Raw genomic sequence first — 24493 nt, forward strand, 5'->3', positions numbered from 1 at the left:
TTAACAATGTGGAGGACTTCTGGCAGTGAGGCAGCTTTGGAGAGGGTTCAAGAAAGAATGGAGGGCGCCTGGGTGGCTCAGTCGTTAAGCGTCTGCCTTCGGCTCAGGTCATGATCTCAGGGTCCTGGAATCGAGCCCCGCATCGGGCTCCCTGCTCGCGGGAAGCCTGCTTCTCCCTCTCCCACTCCCCCTGCTTGTGTTCCCTCTCTTGCTGTGTCTCCTTCTGTCAAATAAATAAATAAAATCTTTAAAAAAAAAAAAAAAGAAAGAATGGAAAGGAAGTAGGGATAAGTAAAGACAACTATTTGGGCGCCTGGGTGGCTCAATCCTTAAGCGTCTGCCTTCGAGGTCATGCTCCCTGCTCGGTAGGGAGCCTGCTTCTCCCTCTCCCACTCCCCCTGCTTGTGTTCCCTCTCTTGCTGTCTCTGTCAAATAAATTAATAAAATCTTAAAAAAAAAAAAAAAAAGACAACTTTTGAAAAACTGGCTTCCTACAACAAAGCAGAGATTATGCAGGAGCTAGAAGGAAATGTGGTATTGAGAGGTTTTCCTTTTTTTTTTTAAAGCATCTTTGCATGTTGGTGGGAATAATCCAGTACACAGGGAAAACTTGATGATACATGAGATAGGGGAAACTTTGCTGGAGCAATGACCTTGAGTAGTATGGAGGAGACAGGCTCTGGAGCCAACCCAGTCAGTTCATATATAGGTACCTGTGGAAAAGCATGGACACTGTGGAAGGTAGGTAGATGTTATGGCAGGCTTCTGCTGATTGCTTCTGTTCTCTCAGGGAAATAGGAAGCAAAGTCGTCTGCTGGCAGTGAGCATGAGGAAAGGTTAAGTCAAGGGATTGTTGGAAGCTTGATACTAAATAGTCAACCAGCTTAGGAAACAGAAGGTGGAGGTGTTCCAGTCACTAGTAATGGAATAGTCCTAGTGGTTGACAAAACCATGAGCAGAGGGGACAAAGAACTGAGGTCAGTACATGGGAAGATCATCTAGATGGATGATGGAACCAGGAAGTATTATGATGGAGGTGGTTCTAGATGCAGTAAGGCAGGTGCTGAAATCTTTGATATGTGGATGAATGACCCATTAGATGACTGCAATGAAGGGAAGCTGGAATGATGGTCTCATATCCCAAGAGTCAGAGGTAAGTTTTAGAGAGAAGGGAGGAACAATCTAGAAGCAGCAAATAAGAAAAGTGGGAGGGAAAGGAGCCACCCCTGGAGCCATCGTAAGAAAAACTGTGCGTAGGGGAGACCCAAACTTCAATCACGGCAGGAAGGTGAAAAGGGAGAGCTCATGGCCGAGTAAGAGTTCCAGCTGGGCCCAACAGAAGGTTCCAGAGTTGGTGAGAAGATAGGGTCAAAAGGGCAATGAACTGAGCCATACATGGGTTAGAATAAGGGAAGTGAGGGGGCCTGGGAGTCCTGAACATCCAAGGCACACTGTGCACATGAGGGCTGTGTGACAGGTGGTAGGAATGTGGGGATCCTTCCAGGAGGAAGCAGAAGTCTGGGACTTTCTCTTGACTTGTGATGTCAGCTGGGCCACAAGAGGCACTTTTAGAAAATTTTTTTAAAGGATATTAAGCTGAATAATATAGAATAATTTGTCAGTATGCTTGTATAATATTGTGTATGAATTATGAGATCCTTTGGAGTCCCTAAATCAGAGAAACTGGATTTGCTCAACATGTATTACATCGGGTATTAGAGTACTATACCCACATAGTGACACTATGACTTGATACATACTGCTTTCTCTTACAGAGATGTTGCTAATTCTGTGCTCTCTAAAGGTCTTTGCACAAATCACATGAGAAATCCATTCAGTAATTTACTCCTGCAACATTTATTGGGTGACCACTATGCATTAAGCCCTGAAACGCAGGGAATCAGATGTTACATACCTATGTGAGTTCCAGCTACAGGATGGTGAACACAGCCTCCCCACACCAGTAGGCCACTTTCTCAAACAATGGGAAGTCATGGGCCCTGCAAGAACTAGATGAACCTTTTGTATCCTAGATTTCTAACCCATACCCTTGAAACCTATCCAAGAATTGTTGGCCTCCAATTATAGCCCTACTTTAGGGAAATACAGGAAATATCTGTGAACTGGAGAGAAGTCACCTAAATCCTCTTATCCATCTTGCCTCCTTTCCACTAGGAACAGAGAGACTTCTTCACTCTGATGAAGTGGTAAGCTCCCTTCCCTTTGAAGCCCCCCTACTATCAAGCAATCTTCTCTGCTAGAGAAGAAAACATAAACACTGAATTTGAGGGAGACCTTGAGAAATATTGCTCCCATGTGCAGTAGTGTCTCTTGCTGTCTGTCCCATGAGGGCCATTCTAAACCCATCAAGGGGCATTCCTTAGCATTGCCCAAACCTCTGGTGAGTCTTCCAGCCATTTGTTGTGCTGTAATCCTCAAGGTTGTGGGTAGTGAAATCCTAGGGAATCCAGGTCCCAGAAAATGCAGTGATTCTGAACGTCCAATCCAGATTTCATATTCCAAAGGGAATTTAGCTCTCACGTTACCAGAAATCATTCAGGACAGAGAGCCAGGTAACTTTATTTCTCATTGTTTTGGGATTTCTGGATTTTTATTATTAAATATCTACTATAGAAAACTGAACAAAAGAAAAAAATTAGGGGAAAAAATCACTGGAGAGGCAGCATAACATAGTAGTTAAAAACATGACTCTGGAGCCAAACAATCTCAGTTCCATTTCTTAATAGCTGTGTGTCCTTAGGTTTCTCAACATCTCTGGCCCAGTTTCTCCATTTACAAAACTGGGATAATAAAGGTACCTATCTCATAGAATTAAGGAGACTGAACAAGTTAATATTTGAAAAGCATTTAAAACAAAGTCTAGCACATGATAAGTGCTGTACGTGTTTGTAAAAATTTTTAAAAATCTTAAATTAACCAGGTTAATTTCTCCATGGGTCCTTCCAGTCTTTATCTGTATACATTTTTTAGATGTTATAATAGATATGTATGTACAATTTTGTGTCCTTTTCATTCCTTAACATTATATATATTGATGTGGTGTCCATAATTATAACTTTATAGTGATTGCCTAAAACAAATTACAAATGAATTGTCCAACGATGCAATCAATGAGTAAACCATGGACACTGACACACTGGGTCATAAACTGTCACCTCTTGATCAGTCTCATACTTCTAGGTAATAATCTTTCCACCATTAGTAATCTCATTTACTAATCTTTTCTAAGGTTAATCTTGATCAACAGTAAATATCCCATTCAATACTATTTTTTTCTTAAATTCAGATTTAGTATTTCATATTCTGTTCCTTAAAGGGCACCCACATCCTCCCTTTATAACAGCAAAATCTGTATTTCCACATTTATGAACAAGATGTTACTATAAAGCTTCCCATCTATCATTCCAGCTTGATGCAAAAGTGTATTTTCAGTTGAAAAACTTCCCAGAATAAGGTTTTCCCCTTAACAATGCGCTTTGATCCACAAACAGTTGAGATCTCCCTAGAAAAGAAGTCTCATTCCCTCCATTCATGTTCCTTAAGTAGGATTCCTGGTGGACCATTAGAGGAGTTTGGAGTTTTCATCACTGTAATTATATGATGTTAAATAAAGGCTACATAACTGCTGAAAGCTTTTTCCAGACTTTTCATTCATAGGTTTCTTCTGAGAAGATATTTTCTATTGAATAATAAGTCTTCCTGAATTCTTACTAAAAAATTTCCCCTCTTGATTTATACTTTTTTTTTTTCTTTTTCAATGTGTTACCAAATGTACAATAAAAGAAAAATCTATCAATTCAATTCACAGTTTCTCTTCACTATGATTTCTCTGATGTTGAAGTAGGGCTGAGTGACCACTAAAGGCTTTTCCACAGTCATTGCATATAAAGCGTTTCTCTCCACTATGCATTCTCTGATGAATAATAAGAGAAGAATTCTTACAGAAAGCTTTCTCACAATGATTACATTTGTAGGGTTTTTCTCCAGTATGGTTTCTTAGATGTACAATGAGGGAAGAACTCTCATTAAATGCTTTCCCACATTCATTACATCTATATGGTTTCTCTCCAGTATGAGTTCTCCGGTGTGCAATAAGGTGAGAGCTACAGTTAAAGGATCTTTCACATTGATTACATTTATAAGGTTTCTCACCAGTGTGAATTCTCCGATGAGCAACAAGGTGACAGCTCTGGCTGAAGGATTTTCCACATTTATTACACTCATAGGGCTTTTCTCCAGTATGAGTCCTTTGATGTCTAACAAGGTGAGCCATCTGGCTGCAGGATTTTCCACATTTATTACATTCATAAGGCTTGATTCCAGAATGAATTATTTCATGTTTAGTGAGGGCTGAGCGTTCTCTGAATGCTTTGCCACATTCCTGACAGTTATACGGTTTCTCTCCTGTGTGAGTTCTCTGATGGGCAATGAGATGGGAGCTCCAGCTGAAGGATTTTCCACATTCTGTACATTTATATGGTTTTGCTCCAGAGTGAGTTCTTTCATGTTTACTAAGCGCTGAGTAATCCCTGAAAGCTTTTTCACATTCATCACATTTAAAGGGCTTCTCTCCAGTATGCATTCTCATATGGGCAATAAGATGGGAGCTCCAACTGAAAGATTTCCCACATTCAGTACATTCAAAAGGTTTCTCTCCAGTATGAGTTCTCTGATGTCCAATAAGATGTGAGTTCCAGTTGAAAGATTTCCCACATTCATTACATACATAAGGTTTCTCTCCCGTATGAATTCTTTTATGTACAATGAGATGAGAATTCCAGCTGAAGGCTTTTCCACATTTATTACATTCGTAGGGCTTTATTCCAGTGTGAGTCCGCTCATGTTTAGTAAGGGCTGAACGATTCCTAAACACTTTCCTACATTTATCACATTCATAGGGTTTCTCTCCAGTATGAGTTTTCTTATGCTGGATAAGGTAAGAGCTCCAGATGAAAGATGTCCCACATTCATTATATTCATAGGGTTTCTCTGAGGTGTAAGTGCTTGTATGTTGAGTAAGGAATGAGTCATACCCGAAGACTTTCTCCCATTCATTGTATTTATACGCTTTCTCTACAGTACCAATTTTTTGATGCTCCATAAATGATGAGAAATAAAAGATATTCTCATATTCTTTGTAATCATACTGGTTTTCTCCAACATGAAGTCGTGGATGTTCATTAAACGATGGGCTCTGGTTAAAGATTTGATGGCATTCCTTATATTCATAGAGTTTTTCTCCTGTATGCATTCCCTTATGATCACCAAAATGTAGTATATGATTGAAAGATTTAACAGCATCAGTACATTTGAGAAGATTCTCTCCAGTTTGCATCCTTTCATGCTGAATAGGTTGTATGGACTGGTGGAAGGCTTTGTCATAATCATGATTGCCACAGGTAATCTTATCTGCATACATTATGGCTGAGTTACACCGCCAGCTTTCAGCATTTGTATCAGGCTTATAGAAATGTTCTATTTGAGAAACTCTCTGAGATGGAACTAAGTTTAAGTTCTGGCTATACTCTGCTCCAAGTTCACAGAATTCAGAACCTCTTTGAGACAGTACTTGCTTTTGCATGAAGACCATTTGCCTCATAGCTGTACTCTGGTTCATGTGATACATTTCTAATTGGTCTTTACATCCCAAGACTTCTAACCTGGAGAACCAAGGATCATCCCATATGTATCTTTCCAACTTCATGCTATGGGATTGTTCTTCCTCAAAAATGCTTTGTGTTGGGATCAATGCTTTGCTTTCAAGATTTCTCATCCACTCTGAAATAATCGGAAAAAAAGCCATGAGAGCACAGAGAAAAAACTTCTAAGAACAGAGTGGGAAAAGTGAGATTTACTGTCCATATTATTGAAAAGGCAAATGTGGACTTACTTTCAAATAAAACTGTAACACAGAGAAAGACTGTAGTAGGAAAGAGGAGAATAGTGAAAAGTGAACAAAAAAAAGAATGTTAACCAGAGTAAGTGTGTACTGAATACCAGCAAAGACCATTTAGGTGTATTTTCCCATGGAAAGAAGACCAGAATAAGTGTGTGTGGTAAAGAGTTAACTGCATGGGGCGCCTGGGTGACTAGGTTGGTTAAGCGTCTGCCTTCAGCTCAGGTCATGATCTCAGGGTCCTGGGATCGAGTCCCACGTCAGGCTGCCTGGTCAGTGGGGAGCCTGCTTCTCCCTCTCAACCCCGCTCCTGCTCTCTCTCGCTATCTGTCTCTCTCTCTCAAATAAATAAATAAAACCTTAAAAAAAAAAAAAGTTAACTGCATGCTTGAGTTGTTCAAACTTTGCACATTCCCACAAAGGCCTGTCTCATGACTAGCCTTTGGCCAGCTACTAGGAATTGAGGTCTTAGAATGGTATAAGATTGTTTTGCATGCTTGAGGTCTTGAAGCACACTGTCTCAATATCTGTAAATAGTTCATACAAATGTCATTTGTGGTGAACACCTGCTTTCCTTCTGGGGATCTGGAGCTTCAGTGATTGCAGTCAGTTATTCAGGCACTGTGTACCCAAATGTCCAATCCCCAATAAACACGTTGGAACTCCTAGGCTCAGGCAAGCTTCCCTAGTAGATGACACTTCATACATGTTGTCACAACTCACTGCTGAAGGAATTAAATGTGTCTTTTGCAACTCCACTGGAAAATGACTACTGAAAGCTTGCACTTGGGTTTCCTCCGGACTTGCTTCACGTGCCTTTTCCCTTTGCTGACGTTGCTTTGTATCCTTTCACTTAATAAACCACTACTCTGAATATAATGACTTTTGAGTCCTCTGAGTCCTTCTAGGGAATCACTGAACCTAAGGGTGGTCTGGGAGATCCCTGACAAAGGACACAGTGAATACGATTAAGGTAAAAAAGTAAGAAATAATGTTGCTTAAAAAAATAAATAAGTAACCAGGCCTTTAACTAATGTTTAAATGATTAAAGTGTTCTAAATCATTTCTGTGTTATAATATCCTGACTCCTCCCCTATTTGACACCTGCCCCCCCAAAAGGAGGGGGTGGGGTTAAGAGAAAGCATCACAAACAAAAGTTTTAAGCAAGGATGTTATCTATGATAATAAACTATCACCTCGTTTCCTATTCAGTTCAGTCAGTGACAAAATTCATCAGCTCAAAAATCACCACGCTTTAAGGATACTCTTACAGTTACAGTTCTTCTAATAACTACGGCATCATATGTAGGGTAATGACACAAGAGACAGACTTGAAAGGCAACATATTATGATGAAGACAAGGGAGGTATAGCCTGATATAATCTGTATTTAGAGGCTGACTCTGCACTATCCTTAGAGGATGCTTCCAATAATTCCATAAGATCGTGAATCCAGTGAAATGTTTGGCAAATTCAATATAAGAAAGCCACCCATCATCATTGCTGAGGTGTGAGTCCTCCAACAACTGAAGAGGTCTGTATTAGTTTCCTATTTCTAAAGTAACAAATTACCACACATGTTGCAGCCTAAGATAACAAACCTTATTACTTTACAGCTCTGGAAGTCAGAAGTCCAAAAGGGCTTTTACTAGGCTAAAATCAGGGTAGCTTCCCTCTAGAAGCTCTAGGGGAGAATCCACATCCTTGCCTTTTCCTGCTTTTAGAAGCTGCCTGCATTCTTTGGCTTACAGCTCCTTCTTCCATCTTCAAAGCCTATCGTTCCATCCCGTCTCCATCATCACATCTCCTTTCTCTGTCTCTGACACTACTGCCTCACTCTTATAAGGACCTTACGACTGCCCACTCAGATGATGCGAGATAATCTCTCCAGCTCCAAATGTACTCACATCTGAGAAGCCCCTTTGCCATATGAAGTACCATATTCAGAAGCTTAAGATGTGGACATCTTTTGGGGGGTAGGGGTGGGGGGTTGTCATTATTCGCCCTACCACAGGGTCTAAAGCCACAGACACCTGCCAGGGCCTAGACCCTTGTCCCTTTCTCTAGGTTTTTCTTCTCTATTCCCTATACACCATTTCCTTCCTTTTACTATCCAAGTCCATTACAAAAGGGGCTCTACTCTGCTCAAGAACTGGCATTTATTACCAACTTCAAGCTTAGCTCCTAGAATTTAGGGAATGATGACCATATAGCTTTGAATCCTTCCAAAACAAACTTTAAGAAATAGTAGCTGACCAAATGAACAATTCTTGTCCAACTTTATATTCGATACTTGTGGCCTGAGTATCCAGAACCAGAGACAAGACAACAAAGCATAGTCTAACCAGGAGGTTAGAATCTATGTGATGAGAGGACATACTAAACAGTTACGGACAATACACACAGTGTATCACTGAGAGACTGCAGAGATGTAGATGCTGGGTGGGTGGGTGGGAGGCCGGAAAAGGAGATCAGCACGGATAGAAACAACCCAGGAAGGTTTCACACAGAGAAATGACGTGAGCTCAGCCTTCAAGCCTTGCTTGAATACAGACAGACTGCTCTTTACAGCATGACCTAGTCAGAAAATGAGAAAAATAACAGAAAAAATTGGAAGGTCTTGAAATCTAGTCAGAGTTATTTAACAGGCTATTCTAATCACTATAGACTTACTGACAGAGACCTCATAATGGAAGACTTCAGGAAGATAAATCTAGAAATAACACCTGAGGTAACTAATAATAAGAATTTACGCATTAACTTGAGCTAGAATTTTGTAAGGAAACTGAGAATGATGTTGGTGGAAGCTGAAGGACAGAGCTGACGCTTCAGAGGCAGAAAATCTCAGGAGGTAGAAGACAGATTACTTCTTGGAAAGAGTGGGAGGTCAGGATGACTTCTCAATTTCCAGCTTAGGGGACTCACAGAAGGCTGGTGCCAGGGATACGCATCAAGAAGAGGGGGAAACATCATCTAGAAGGAAGAAATGAGATTCCTGATTTATCGAGATCAAGGAGATATGTGAGGTGGTTTGCAAGATGGTAGAAACGGGAGGATGGAGGTGGTGGAACCACCAGGCTCAGGATGGTGGCCCAGGATGGTCAGCACCAAGAGTAGCAGAGTGAAAGCTACCGGAATTCATGAGCCCTTGATGGAAGGTTTCAGATCTGAAGGGGGGCAACTGATGAGACTCCAAAAAACACCAGTTCATTAGAATGGATGAGAAGACGTCCACCTTCAGGACTTAAGAGCAGGCTATGGCACACTGTTAAATTGAAAACAGCAAGATACAGAACAGTGTGTATCATAATCTACTTTAAGAAAGATGAAAATAATCTATATGTTTGTAGTTGTATAAAGAAACTGGAAAAATACAATAGAAATTATTAAAACTGATTATCTGGGGCAAGATGTCAGTAAAAAGGGCAAAATAAGGGCCTCTGAAATTTCACCATTCCCTAGAGCAACCACAACACTGGCAAAAACTGTCAGAATCAATTTCCTCAGAATTTTATAAATTAACCAAAGTCTTGAAGCAGCCAAGGGAAGAGTTTATTCAAGTAAAACAGCTGAATTTTTGTAACAGTGAGCTTTATGGCATTGTAAATTACCCTAGTCCCATCTCTGGCTCCCCAGCTCCGCAGCAGCCTTGGAAAATTACAGCCCATATTTCTGGTACTAGAGGTACTAGAGCTGGAGGCTTCCCAAAGCCTCATTCCCAAAGAACAGTCATTATTTGACCTATTTGGTGGTTCCCTGGAAGACCTCCCTTGAAAGGCTGTCAGGGGCTAGAAGCCTCTAGGGAGCAGGTATTTGTTAAACATTTGCAGGCAATGTATTAAAAAAGTTGTACTGCCTGAGATGATGGAAAATAGCTGAGGCAAACGATACACAAAACCAAAAAGATTTTTAAAAAGCTGAGGGATGAGATGTTCACAGGGCTTTGAAAACTTCTAATATATTCCTGGGAATCTAGAACACCCATCATAGTTAAACTATTACAAGCCAAAGAGAGGATCCTGAAAGCAGCAAGAGAGAAGAAATTCATCACATACAAGGGATCCTCATATGATTAACAGTTTATTCCTCTTCAGAAACCATGGAGGCTAGAAAGAAAAATATTGTCAACCAAGAATTCTGTATCTGACAAGACCTTCCTTCCAAAATGAAGAGGAAAGGAAAGCACTCCCAGATAAGCATCACCTGAGAGAGTCTTCTAGCAAACCTGCCCTAAAAGAAATGGAGTCCTTTATGTTGAAATGAAAGGACGCTAGACAGTAAGTCAAAATATAGGGCACCAATGGAGGTAACTACGTAGGTAAATATAACAAGACGTTACAAATGCATTTTTTGTTCGTAACTTTTTTCCCTATCTTATTTAAAAGACAAAAACAAAGCAATAATTGTAAGTCTATGTTGATGGACATACGATATATACATGTAATTTGTGACAATAACAGCATAAATGGGGGAGAATAAAGATATACAGAAGGAAAGTTTCTGTACACTATAAAGTTAATGGTATTAATCCAAACTAGAGAGTTATAAATTCAGATGTGAATTATAATCCCCAGGGCAACCACTAAGAAAATAGCTCAAAAATTTATAGTAAAAAAGTGGTTACCTTTGTGTGTGCCCTGTGTGTGTAGGGGTATGGGAAGAATAACGTAGACAACAGCAGCAAAAGTAAATGAGATTTTTCAGCTTACTCCTTTTATGTAGCTCTGGGTTTTTTGAGCCATATAAATATATTACCTATATAAAAACCTTTAAAAAAAGCAAGAAGAAGAAGAGGGGTCTGTGGCCCCTCGCTACAAGTTTGGCAATAAAGGAAATAAGAACAAATTAAAAGCACGTAAGTGAACGAGAAATCATCGAGAGAGGGGCAGCAGAGAATATGAGAGGTGGTATCAGGAGAGTGGATGGCAAGGAAGGGAAACTGCAGCTTACAAAAACTGTTACCTTGTTAACAAGGTGGCCATCTTTGCTCTGTATCAACAGCTGCAAAAAAGTCAATACATGGGATAAATCTCCTTGGAGGGAATCGTGAATGTCTGAGGAAGGTAACTCCTCACGTCCTCAGCCCAGTTCTCAAACAAGGAGGGCTTAGAGGAAAGTTCCTTGCTCCCACCTGGGGCCTGCCCTCACCTGGACAAGTGCTTTGAGGATATGCTTGTTCCACTGACCATGGCTCCTCTCCTTGCTCCAATAGAGAGATGACCTCCGGCTTGGCAATCTGATTCCCTGTGCATGGAGGAAAAACACAGCTTTGTAAACTGTCCTTGCCTCTTCTTCCCTGAGTTCTCACTCGGGCAGAATAAGCAGTCTCTCCCACTTCATGCTTTATAAGCATTAGGAATTAGTCCTTGAACATCAGGGCTCAAGATCATCTCAATCCTTCTGAGATGCCCATGAGGTCTTTTTTTTTTTTTTTTTTTTTAAGATTTACCAAAGAGTGTTACTGGTTGGTGGTGGTGGTGTTAAGGATTGATAACTTTTTTTAATTGAGATAGAACTGACATATTACATAATATCGGTTTCAGGTATACATGATTCAATATGTGTATACATTGTGAAATGATAATAATAAATCTAGTTAATATTCATTACCACAGTTACAGCCTGTGAGATTTTTTTTTTTTTTAAAGATTTTATTTATTTATTTGACAGAGAGAGAGAGAGAGAGAGCACAAGTAGGCAGAGAGGCAGGCAGAGGGAGAGGGAGAAGCAGGCTCCCCGCGGAGCAGGGAGCCCGATGCAGGGCTCGACCCCAGGACCCTGGGATCATGACCTGAGCCGAAGGCAGACGCTTAACGACTGAGCCACCCAGGCGCCCCCAGCCTGTGAGCTTTTAAACACAGAGTAGCAGAAAGTATTGCAATGGAAATCGCTTCATTTACTCAGGCAGCTCCGCCTTACCCACAGAGAGCAGATGCCCATAGGTCTCCAGCATCACATCGCGGTACAGGGTCCTCTGAACAGGGTCCAGCTGCCCCCACTCCTCTTGGGTGAAGTCCACCGCCACATCCTTGAAGGTCACTGGTTCCTAAAAGAGCACAGATGTTCCTCCTCAGCCTGCTGCCACACCCTCCCATGTTCTCTGGGGATAGAGTGAGGCTGACTGCACTGGGGAAGAGACAGGATATGGAGGAACTGCCCTGGATACGTTCAGTACTCTAACTGATTTGGGTCAGGTCCCACTGGGAGCAACCCAAGGGCCCTGTATTTGGGATGTACTCTTAGGGAATTAGGTATGTGGCCCCATAATAACCACAATGAAGATGAGCAGGTCTCTCCGAAGGCTCTTACCCAATTCTAGTAATACTGGCTAGTAAGAATGGGATTCCCACCAGGGCAATGCCCGCCTTCTTCTCTGGAGATGAACATACTGAAGGCCAGGACCAGGAAGAAAGCAGACAAGCACTGGGTTGCAGTCTGCTCAACATGTGGATCTAGGACCTGGATGGATGATCTAAATATTCACAGGCTGTCTTCCTGGCCACTATAGGGAGGTTTCCACTTCCAGATCTTTTCTGTCCCAAGGACTGGAGCTCAGAGTGAGACAGGTTTGAGGAGAGCAGCCCAGGCCAAAGAGAATCAGCTACAGTTGTTGTCAAAAAGCACTTGAGTTTTGGGGCGCCCGGGTGGCTCAGTGGGCTAAGCCTCTGCCTTCGGCTCTGGTCATGATCCCAGGGTCCTAGGATCCAGCCCCACATCAAGCCCCACGTCAGGCTCCCCGCTCAGCAGGGAGTCTGCTTTTCCCTCTTCCTCTGCCCCTCCCCCTGGTTGTGTTCTCTCTCTGTCAAATAAAAAAAAAACTTAAAAAAAAAGCACTTGAGTTTTAAAATGTTCCAACTGAGCTTTTTAGGAAATATAGAAGCAGGAATGCTCACTAGAAAACTAGAGGGGAAGATGAATTATAACCTAAGTCTGACTTTGGCAACAAATGCATCCCTCACAGTGCTCTCTCTTTTGAAGATTTTGTTTAATTTGAGAGAGAGCCGCGCACACGTGCAAGTGAGGGAGCACGAAGGGGGGCATGAGGGGGAAAGGGAGAAGCAGACTCCCCACTGAGTGGGGAGCCCGACACAGGACTCGATCCCAGGACCCCAGGATCATGACCTGAGCTGAAGGCGGATGCTTACCGACTGAGCCACCCAGGCGCCCCTCTCACAGTGCTCTTAAGCACTCAGTTATCTCAGCAAGTCCAGGGTGGAGTGGAGTATGCCCTCCCTTGTGGTGGGAGTGGGAGTGAGCTGTCACATGGGTAGTATGTTAGAATCCCCACAGGCCCCGACAGCTTCTAGGTCCTCCCCTCCATTTGGAAACTGGCTTTCTGGTCTACCTCTGTGTCAGTGAATTTCCCCTCTGAGAGTCCTGTGAACCTCTACCCATGCCTTCACAGCCTGCTACGTCACTGCCTTTCCCACGGCCTTCCTTTCTGCCCCTGCTAGTCAAGGCAAACTGAGCTTCTCTCTGATCAGGGTCAGCTGTCATGACTGGGTCTTCAGTGTGCCAACTTGTACTCTGTCAGTCTCAACTGCTCCCCTTCCACCTTCACACAACGCTTGGCTTAAAACACAGAACCGATTCTGCTGCAGTGATTCCATTACTCTGAAACACACTTAAAACTGCTCAGCCCAACCTCTCTTAGTGAAACTATGCCTAACCTTGGACTCATCAAGGCCAATACCTTGGTTTGCTTTTATAGACCTGCCTAGGCCTCAGTTTCCTTGATGGGTGATGCTTCTATGTTTTACATAACATAAACTTCTTAATTTAAATGAACATTTGGGACAGAGAAGTGCACAAAGCCTAAATGAGCTGAAATCATAAGCTCAGTGTCCTTTCACGGAGCCATCACACCAGGGGGAACAGGTGGGAGGCCATATTTTCTAACCAGGATTCTCCTGCTGTGCTCACTTCATACCACCTAATTTCCCCAGAAGGTGGCATCTACCTGATGGCTTCCAAGTTCACCTATACTTAACAAGGTTCAAACCCACATCCTGGCAGCTATCAACCTGGTGAACTGAGCCACAAGTCAACCACCAGGCTAACCACCCCTCCCAAGACCATAATGGAATCCCCGTGCACAAACTTAAAAAGGAATAGAAGAACTACATCTAATAGACACTGAAGGACTGAAAGTGATTCTGCAACCTTTAATCAAATAGTGGACACTGGCAATGATCATCAACAACTGCTAAATCACACATGAAAGGCAGACAGGGAACGAACATGTCTAAATAACATGAAGACTAATGGAGGAGCAGCTATTGTTAGCCTAATACATCACATCATCCGAAAATGGGATCACCAGACATCCTGTGCCCACTAATGCAACACAGTAGGAAGGACTCAGCACCACCAATGATGTAATCTTGCCCAAAATATGGGACCTGAATCTACTCAGCCCTCTAGTCCAATGATCAGTTACAGGAGACAAAGAGAAGAGGAACTCACCCAATGACATCAAGAGAGCAAAATCAGGCAAATCAACAAGACAAGTGACCTAATTTCTTCAGTATATGAAGCACACATAATGTGGGGTCCTTTTTTGGATCCTCATTTGAACAAACCAACCATAAAAGGTATTTTGGGGACAAGTGGAAAAAATCGAACATTGCTTGGGTATTAGCTAATAAGGAATTACTGTTAATTTTATTGGGTGTGATGAAGGTAGTGATAAAGATATTATTTTCTAAAAATTATGTATCTTTCAGAAATATACACGTTTATAAGCAAAATGACAGAATAGCTGAGATTTGCTTTAAGATATTCCAGTTTTCAGAAAGTGCCAGGATAGATGAAAAGAAAGGCAGAAAGCTGATAGCTGATGGTTGTTGTTACTGAACACGGGTGTTTGTAATAATGCCCCCCACCGAGAGATGTTCACATCCTAAACCCCAGAACCTATGACTGTTATCTTAATGTGACAAAGGGACTTTGCAGAGATGTGATTACAATAAGGATGTTGATTTGGGAAGATTATCTTGTATCATCCAGATGGGCTCAGTGTAATCACAAAGGTCCCTTTAAGTGGAGGAGGAGGGTCTGAGTCAAAGCAGGAGATGGGACATTGGAAGCAGAGGTTGGAGTGATGCCGTTGAAGATGGAGGTGGGGACCTTGAGCCAAGAAATGCAGGTAACCTCCAGAAGCTGGAAAAAGCAAAGAAACAGATTCTCCCCTGGAGCTTCCAAAGGGAACACAGCCCTACAGAGCACCCCCCCTTTCTTTTGTCTTCGAAAAATGTTACCATTTATTGACTTCTGAGGGGGAGAAAACATAACAATATATGCCAAAGAAGAGGCTTCGACGGGAAGATAGAGCTGGCCGATTGCCAAGAGCCTACAGACCCATCTTAGATTTCTGAGCTCTAGAACAAGAGAGTAAATGTATATTGTTCTAAGCCATTAAGTTTGCAGTGATTTGTTACAATGGTAACAGGAACTAACACAAGGTTCAGATTCCACCTTATGGTTTAAAAATCCCCCAAAGTTTTCTAAGAATGGGAAATACCCAGAAGAGGCCATTGGCAGGTGGTGTCCCACACATTGTTGCAAGATAGGGAACAGATGAAAGTGTGCCAGACCAAGGAAACAGCAGAGGAGATCCCAGCCCCACAGGTTCGAAGGGGCTACAGTGGAAGAGGTTCCCAGGAGAGGCTCTGGGCCCTGAGCTTAAATGATACAGTGAAGGCAGGAGTGAGAACCAGGCTGAAAACAGGGGAGTCTGTATTCAGGAGAGCTTTGCCAATGGTCCCACCTCCCAACTGGCCACTCCACCTTGGGAGCAGCATGACCACCAACTGCCCTGCACTTACACTTGGGCAACACTGCCCAGACCCTTCTCACACACAAGAATGTGTGAGGTTCTAAGGCTGCTCAGGTGACCAGCAACCCTGGAGCTGAAATCTCTTCCACAGGACACGGGGTTGGGAGGTCTGTGGCCTAACAGCCAACTGCATACCCAGGAAACCGGAAGCACAACCAACTTGATGGTCCTGGCCCAACCAGGTCCACGGAGCTTAGAGTGAGACTTGCTGGGAGGCAGATACACAGATACACAGACACACAGACACATAAATACAAAGGGAGGCCAATCAGGAACCAGACTGGTTCAGCCACAGCAAAGCAGGATGCTCAAAGACAGCCTTACTGCTCTTTCCCGGCAAACACAGACCGGAGGAGCCCTGGATACATGAGGAACATGTGCAGCACAGGCAGAGAGACCAAATTCAGGGGCCAAAAGGAAAACAGAATATAGGCAGCAGATACAGCCAACTTTCAGTGAACTGCAATTCCATTTCCCCGACTGGAGGCTTCAGCATAAAACAGGACAGGGCGATACCAGAGGGGCTCTGAAAGAACAATTCATTGAACATGAAGACACAGCACTTGCTTCAGGAGGCCCACCACGTAAACAGAAGGCCTCAGAAACAGAACAAATATAAAGGAATAGGACAGTTTTTTTTTTTTTTTTTTTAAATACAAGAGTTCTTAAAACAAGACACAAAAACACTAGCCATAAACAAAGCCAGATATGTTTGACAAAAATATCCTGGAAAACATTTGACTGATAAGACACCACAAAATTAAGACAAGCTACAGACTGGGAAAAGACAATTCATGTAAGGCAAAGAATCAGGATCCAGAATGCCTACATATCAACAGGTCAGAGAGTACACAAATCTAAGAATGAGAGAGAAATACAGATGATTAGTAATGATATGAAAACATACTCAATCTCACTAGCAATCAAGGAAATGCAAAGTAATACAATAAACCTTTTTCGTCTTGAGATAAGCAAAAATTAAAAGACCTGACACTGCCAAGTGGCAGCAAAGATGCAGGGAAACAGGCACTATTCCAGAGTGGTGACAAGAGGCTTTGTACCTTCAAAGGGCCACATGGCAGCACTGGTCATATTGAAAACACACATGCACCCTAAAACTAATCATAATTCTGCTTCCAGGGGTATGTCTACATTAACATATATATGTGTGCACAAAGTGAAACTACAAGAATGTTCACACATAGCAAAAATGGTGGGGGCAGGGAACTTCTAAGCCCATCCACGAAAAGGATGAACAGAGGGCAAAAGGAATGAACTTATCACATGGACGGACCTTAAAGTCGACCTTGAATAAGCAAAGAAAGGCGTAGAAAAGCTAGATAGGAAAAGCGCTGCTTTAAAAAAAATAGAATAAGGGCGCCTGGCTGACTCAAGTCAACAGAGCATGAGATTCCTGATCTCAGGGTTGTGAGTTCGAGTCCCACTTTGGGTATAGAGATGACTTAAAAATCTTAAAAAAATAAAATATTACTATCTAAGTGATACGTATAGAAATAGATGATCTATGTGTGAGTATGAAAATAAATTAGCCGTGTACACACCATAAGCAGTCATTCTGTGTAAGCATGGGAAAAGAATGTGACTGGACACTGTGTAAAAGGAAAACTAAGCAAATATGACAAAACATTAACTGTTCAGAGTAATGGAGACCATGTTTGATTACTTTTCAGACTTTTCTGTAATTATGGAATTTGTCCAAACAAAACTTTAAACAAATAAGTATTTCTAGGGGCACCCAGGTGGCTGTTGTTAGTGTCTGCCTTTGGCTCAGGTCGTGATCCCGGGGTCCTGGGATCGAGCCCCGCATGGGGCTCCCTGCTCAGCGGGAAGCCTGCTTCTCCCTCTCCCAATCCTCCTGCTTGTGTTCTGTCAAATAAATAAATAAAATCTTAAAAAAAAAAAAAAAGGTATTTCCAGATTTCCAGTAGATGTTATCAAAGTGGAAGGAATCGTGGACTGCCAAACAGGAAGAAAAAAAACACCCCCAGCTGAATAGCTCTATGTTGGGGCCCACAGTTCATTGGAGGCCTTGAAGATGCAGAAAATGCAAAACCAAGACTGGACGTTAAACAGAAAGAAGAGATGGGGGAAGTCAGGGACCAGTATTACCAGCTGTGGGGACAAGAGAAACCCTAGAAGCTAGGACAGGAAGGAGTGAGCCGTTCCATTCCCAGGTAACCCTTAAACTTGAACTTTACAAACATCTGCTAGGATGACTGGAAGACGTCTCACCCAAATTTCCTGCAATCATTCTTGCACATTTCACCTTGTACGTATGTATGAGCACTTACCGGGGCTCTCTACAGCACTTTATGGAATCTGCTAACCAGCCGCCATGGGAAGGTTTGAGGGAAGATGCAGAGGGTGCTGAGATGGGTTTCAGCTCCTGCATTATCTGAAATCATGGACAGTTGGCCCATTCATGGAATCTGGGGAAATTCAGATGTACTTCTTTGGCATCTTCACAATTTCATTAGTATTTTAGTGCAAGTTCTTTGCAGGGAAGGAGAACAACTATGTGCACATCCTCAAGACAACGAGAGATGAGTGCAGAGTATTACTGTTGTTTATGTGCATGTTTATCATGCAGGAAGCATTGGTGGATTGTTATACAGGGGTTTGAGAGTTTCCACATTTGAGGAAGCTGGCTGGAGTTTTTTTTAGATGGGATATTATTATTTTCCCTATTGTTCAAAATAATTGGATCTGGGCTCCCACTAGTTGAAACTTCACTAACCAACATGAACCCCAAAATGGACTATTCAGATAACAAGGGATGACAGCACTTGACGTTTTCACCAGGTGAATGCTTTATTTCAGTATTTAATTTGGAGGGAACGACAGAGGGACATACGGAGCTCTTGTTAGTGTTCCTGAAGACCTCGCTTAATATAAAACTCATATGATTCAAGTCTTGAGTTTTCCACAGGGAAAAATCCGAAGTGAGTGTGGGGAGGGGGCGAGGAGCATGTACTCAGAAATCACAACTCTTCAGACACTGGAGGGTGTTGTCATTTTAATTCTCCATTTTATTTTCTCAGCATTAACCCTAGTAATTCTCAGAAACCCTCACATAAATTAACAGCAGGGTGCAGCCCAGCGGTTATTAAGGCTTCTTCACAGCATTTTATTACAGCTAACTTCTGTTCCCAGGCGACTGATTCGGGGCCCCTCTTTCAGCCTAGCCTCACTGCTGATTCCGTTACAGAACCTAAAAAGGACTATATATCATAGCAGCAGCGGACATCACAGTCACCCAAGTTCTGATGCCAAAGCACCACCACTCCGCATCCGTGGTTGGGGCCCGGCTGCCCTCCTAGGACAGCAGTCCTGCCACGTGGGGGCAGCGTGCCTGCAATGCCCTTCGCCAGTCAGCTTTGAAACGGGGAGACTCCGTTACATTTGTTTTAATTTGGGGGAGGCATAAAGTTGAAAGTTCATTAACATTTATGTATCTCAGTACCTCATGTTTGTTTACTCCGTTATTTTAACTTAGAAAAGAAAAACTTAAATACAGTAATGAAACTATTTGTCTTCATCTTTCATAGTAGGGAGTCAAAGGGTAAATGTAAATTTCATGAATCAGGATGAAAACCTCTCACTTAGAAATATGGAGATAACCCTAAGGAACCAAAAACAGTAAGTTAAAAATGGCTGCCTCTGAATCACAAGAAGAAATAAAATGTTGATAGGCACTACAACATAAATGATCCTTAAAAACAGAAACCAGACACGAAAGGCCATATATTGTATGATTCCCTTTACGTGAAATGTCCAGAATAGACAAACAAATAAAGTAAATTAGTAGCTGCCAGGGGTTGAGGGCGGTGGGAACAGGGAGTGACTACTCATGGGCTCAGGATTTCTTTTTGGGGTGATGAAAATGATCTAGAAGTAGGTACTGGTTGGTAATAGTTGTCCAATTCTGTGAATATATGAAAAATCACAGAACTATACATTTTAAAAGGGTGAACCTCTGATATTTGAATAATATTTTAATACAGTTGTTATAAAAAAGCTTTGTTTGTAAGTGGCTGCTTCTAATGAAGAGGCTGGGCAGGAGAAAAGGGAGAGGACACCTTTCCAATATCATCTACCCTGCTATCCTATTTCCTGCCACCTTTCCCGCATCGACTCTGCTGTCCTATTTCTCTCAGGAGCCATCCGTATGCCCTTATAGTCACAAAGTCCCCCTGCTTTGACTCCCTTACAGCTCTAAGGTCTTCTCCTAGGCCCTGGTCACACGGACACCTGAAATGCAAGCCTGCTTCCCACAGCCCCCCTCTCCCCACACCCCTGCCAGGGACATCCTTCCAGCCACATTTTAGACACGGTGCCTCCTGCTCCCAACACTTATAAGGCTCTTTATTACCACCAGGATGGAGCCCTGGCTCTGCAGCAGGCGTTCAGGGCCTGGCAGCGTGCATCCTAGCCCCTCCATCCTAGATTCTAATTGGGGTCAGCCCTCACCCAGACGCTGGTCACGCAGCGCCCCCGCGCCCCACACACACCAGCGGCGCTGTAAGAGGCCAGACCTCTGCTTCCCGGGCTGCTGAACCCCTCTCACCTCTTGGTGCAAGTGTGTCATGTCTCCAGGCAGTCTCTCTCCCCACAGCGGAAGGATTCCAGCTGCTCTGTGCCCCAGTGACTCTGTGCAGACTGACCCACCTCCCGAGGCGTTAGTTGGGCTCGGCTCCTCCCAGGTTTGGGGCCTCCCTGCGCATCTCAGGCTTATGTCCTGAACCACATATATAGCACCAGCAGGCCATGAGGTCTCGGTAGCTGAGTGAACCACCTTGGGAAAGGGACTGAGAATTCCTCAGCACCAGGGCCTGAACTCGTCCATGTTCCCCTCCCAGCAAGCCAGAGCCCACAGGACAGCATCAAACTGAATCAGGCACTGAATACACGAGGTAAGGTGTGAGGAGGAAAGGGGGGCTGCCAGCTAAAAGGGTTGCCCCTGATGCCCCGAAACAACACACAGCACAGCTAGGGCTTAGGAATGTGAATAGGCTGGTTGATAATGTGGCTCCGAGTTAGAGAAAACTGTTTAAATTCTTCCTGAATGCTCAGAAAGCAATAAACTTCTGGCCAATTCCTTCTCCACCCAAACTCTAGCTGTTATAAAGTGAGGAACATATAGACTAGGATGGCGGGGGACAACCTGAACACCTCAGGGAACAGGACAGCCCTTCCGGAAAAAGTAGAAGCCCACCTCACCTGGATCTGGGCTGTCGGAAGCCCAGTGGCCCTCCTCTCCTCCTTGGGGTTCTCTTCCACATGCCAGGTGGAGTCCTGAGGACATAGAGCTGGGGAGGAAAACAAAGTCACGGAGGCAGCTCTCCCTGCCAGAAGTATGCCCACATAAGTCCTTTATCCTGAGGGGAGAGCTCAGGGAGAGCCAGTTCCTGGCCCTCTCTGCTGGGCAAAGGAAAAGACTCATCTCCTCATTTTATAGATGAAGGAAACGGGGCTCAGAGAAGATAAGGGATGTGCCTAAACATGAACCCTGCACTGTCCCCCTTTGCTCTGAGGCACTGTCTTTGAGCAGTAGTGCCATTCACATCCTTTCTGGGCCTGAGCCACAAATGGCCACACATTTATTCTCACGCACCCTGTCCTGGAAGTGTCACCATCACTTTATCTCCCAGTGCCATGTTCTGATCCTTTCCTGTTCCAGCTCTGCACAGAGACAGATCTGGACCAGAGTCCCCCACTCTCCCAAGCCCTAAATCCCTCAGCTCGGATTCCTGGCCAAGGCAGGTCAGTTCTGGGAGAAGCCAGGACAAGCAGCCAACATGGCCAACGGGGACACAGGCTCTTGACTCACCCCAGGAGGCCCATGGGTCAACAGCCGCCATTCCCCAGGACTGGTCTGTAAGGACACCTGCACCAGATCAGGTTAGGACAAGTAAAGGAAAGGCACTGTGACAACAATCCTAGTGACTAAAGGCAACAAAATGGAAAAGGAGATCTGCCTCACTAATGGGTGTAACAAAGTTCCATAAACAGAGCCCAAGGGCATGTGACAAAATCCAACATCATAAGCTAGATTTATACCAGAAATGCATAGGTAAGTCACTATTAGAAAATTTGATGTGATGTAGCCACAGAACAATTAAGAACAGAATCCCTTAAACGGCTAATGAGATATCTGATAAAATGTTTAACATTACCTAATTTTTAAAAAAAATCTAAGTAGTAAGACACTCCCTCGATGTCTTTACTGACAGATATATGAAGCCTAATTTAAAGATAGAATACCACTGACATCGCACTATTTAGCACTGTTCTTAAACTACATGCCAATGCTATAAGAACGAAAAACAAAAATAAAGGTAAAATATAGCAGTGACAGAGAAATTCTGACTGGATGTATGACTGTCTAAGAAATCCCACAAATCACTAGAAAATCTCTTAGAACTAAGAGACATCTTAGGACTATAAAATATACAAAAATTACATGGTGTTTTACACCAAGAAGTTTTCCTTTTCACCAACAAACAAGTTGTTTTTCTTTTTAATCTTTTTTTTTTTTAAGATTTTATTTATTTATTTGACACAGCGAGAGAGGGAACACAAGCAGGGGGAGTGGGAGAGGGAGAAGCAGGCTCTCCGCTGAGCGCTGAGCACGGAGCCCGATGCGGGGCCTGACCTCAGGACCCTGGGATCATGACCCGAGCCGAAGGCAGACGCTTAACGACTGAGCCACCCATGTGCCCGTTTTTTCTTTTTAAATGTCACTCAGTTCTAATTCTATACCAAGACCAAGAGACCCCCTCCAATCCCCCAAAACCCTCTGCCCCTGCCCAGCTTTGACCCCTGGCTGCAGCAAGTTGCTGCTGAGGCGGCCCAGAAGAAACAGAATTTGGACTCACCCCACGAGGCCCACGGGTTGATGGCTGCCATCTCACAAGATCAACTGACCAGGTGCCTGCCCAGGTGCACGGGATTCGGGTGATTCACGGAATGCAATTGCAGTACCAACCTAATGACAGATGGAAAACACAAAAGTGGTCCTTTCTCTGGAGAAGATCGAGGGAACAAAGACAGCCCATCCACAGAAGCAACAGAAGACTTCTGGGGAGCATTATAAGAAAACAGAATTTAGGGATGCCAGGATGGCTCAGTCAGTTAAGCATCTGCCTTCGGCTCAGGTCATGATCCCAGCGTCCTGGGATTGAGTCCCACGTGGGGCTCCATGCTCAGCGGTGAGCCTGCTTCTCCTGCCTGCTGTTCCCCCCGCTTATGTGCTCTCTCTCTTTCTGACAAATAAAATCTTAAAAAAAAAAACACCAAAAAACAATTTACATGTCAAAAACAACAGAATGAAGAGTGAGTTGAATAAGCTAAAAAAAGAGCACAATCCAGGATGAGAGGGTGGATATTTGTCAATGGCTCCCAAGAGACAGCCAGTGACAACTTCCAGGTAACTTTTCGGTGATTTACAAAAATTACTGTAAAATCTACCTGCACCACCCAAAAAATCAGTGGCTGCCTAGAGCTGGCGGGGAGGGAGGAATGCGGACTGACCGCTTAATGGGTGCAGGGGTTTCTTTTGGAAGGTGATGAAAATGTTCTGGAATTAGATAGTTTTTTATTTCACAACTCTCTAAATATACAACGAAAACCCCCGAAATGTAGTCTAAAATGGTTAATTTTATGTTATGCAAATTTTATCTAGAAGGAAGTAGGGGAGAGAAGCAAGAAATCAACCTGCAAAACCTACCAGGCCCAAGCCTGTCTGTCTCCTGGTGTGGAGCCCAGACGACCAACTGCCTAGGTTCCAAGTCTTGGTGCAAGTCCCGAGACCTCTCTGAGGGTTCCCAGGCCAACCGGCAGAGCTCTGCGGATTCCTGGGAGTGTGTTTAAAGCACCAGGACGCCTACTGGGCCCCAGGAACACGGGGATCTGTGCCAAAACTCAAAGCAGGCAAACTATTCCGCACCGCCGTTTGCAACTTAACAAAGTCCGCGGCCACCGCAAGCTGAAAGGAACCGAGGCCTGTTCCCCTCCCGCGTTCGACGTCGTCCTCCAGCGCCTCCGCTGAACCCGCGGGGACGAGAAACACCCGCTGGGGAAGAAAGGTGTTCATTCCCGTAAGGGCCTCAGAGGCGTCCTCATCACCTGCTGCCGGGCCTCCCGCCCGACTTCCTCCACTACCCCCGGGGCGGACGGGATGCTCAGGTGCCCGTACCAGCGAGGGGCCCGCCTTACCTGGCCCGCGGCTCCCGGCCTCCCACCCCTGCGAGCCGGTCCCCGCCGCTCTCGGCCAGCGACTTAGCAAACTCGGGATCGCTCGGCCGGGGGCGTCCGGCTTTTGTTCCGCTCCAAGGTTCGGCCCGGCGGTGCCCTTGGGATCCTGGCGCGCGGCGGGGGAGACAAAGGCGTGCCGGGCCAGCGGCCGCGACCCGGCGCCAGGCCCGACGTGCGGGGTGTCCCCCGGGCCCGCCCAGCCGGCCCAGCGCGGCCGCGAGCCCGGAGGCGGGAGGCGGGAGGGTGGGAGAACCAAGGGAAACGGGGCGCGAAGCCAGCGCGGAAAGGCCAGGTGCGGGACCCGCCCTGGCGCCGCGCTGGCCCCGATGGCAGGCGACGCGTCTTCCCGCTCGTTCTCCCGACCCTCCCAGTCCTCGGCGTCGGCGGCAGCAACAAGCCCACCGCCTCGGCAACCGCCTCACCTCGGCGGCGGACAATGGCGGCCGCTCCCCCGGCGTCGAC

General features: G+C 44.4%; 2 protein-coding genes across 13 annotated transcripts in view; one reads left to right on the forward strand and one right to left on the reverse strand.

Moving 5' to 3' along the window:
• Positions 1-24493, forward strand: part of ZNF274 (zinc finger protein 274) — a 365529-nt gene that overhangs the window by 185943 nt on the left and 155093 nt on the right. The window lies entirely within an intron of this gene.
• On the reverse strand, positions 258-24493 carry LOC102734638 (zinc finger protein 606). Of its 12 annotated transcripts, XM_031020710.2 has the most exons (8): positions 23993-24447; positions 23505-23849; positions 22654-22763; positions 21606-21662; positions 20996-21084; positions 11836-11962; positions 11065-11160; positions 1839-5799 (listed from the first exon to the last, which is right to left on the reverse strand). In XM_031020710.2, the coding sequence occupies exons 3-8, from the start codon at positions 22682-22684 to the stop codon at positions 3824-3826; spliced, it is 2376 nt and encodes a 791-aa protein (XP_030876570.1). In that variant the 5' UTR covers positions 22685-22763; positions 23505-23849; positions 23993-24447; the 3' UTR covers positions 1839-3823. The 12 variants fall into 12 exon arrangements, with proteins under 12 accessions (XP_081663869.1, XP_081663870.1, XP_030876570.1 ...); XM_081807743.1 differs by lacking the exons at positions 1839-5799; positions 23505-23849; positions 23993-24447 and adding exons at positions 258-713; positions 10879-10917 and having other exon boundaries at positions 22654-23498; XM_081807739.1 differs by lacking the exons at positions 23505-23849; positions 23993-24447 and adding an exon at positions 24454-24493.

This window comes from Leptonychotes weddellii, chromosome 16, assembly GCF_054177405.1.
Source record: "Leptonychotes weddellii isolate Sample4059 chromosome 16, ASM5417740v2, whole genome shotgun sequence".
NCBI classification, from domain to species: domain Eukaryota; kingdom Metazoa; phylum Chordata; class Mammalia; order Carnivora; family Phocidae; genus Leptonychotes; species Leptonychotes weddellii.

Coding starts and splice junctions, on each gene's coding strand:
- LOC102734638 (XM_081807739.1), bottom strand. CDS start 22,684: ATGGCAGCCATCAACCCGTGGGCCTCGTGGG. Junction 21,085..21,605: donor TGACCCATGGGCCTCCTGGG/GTGAGTCAAGAG, acceptor TTTCCTCCCCAG/CTCTATGTCCTCAGGACTCC. Junction 11,161..11,835: donor TGGGCATCTGCTCTCTGTGG/GTAAGGCGGAGC, acceptor CTCCATGCACAG/GGAATCAGATTGCCAAGCCG.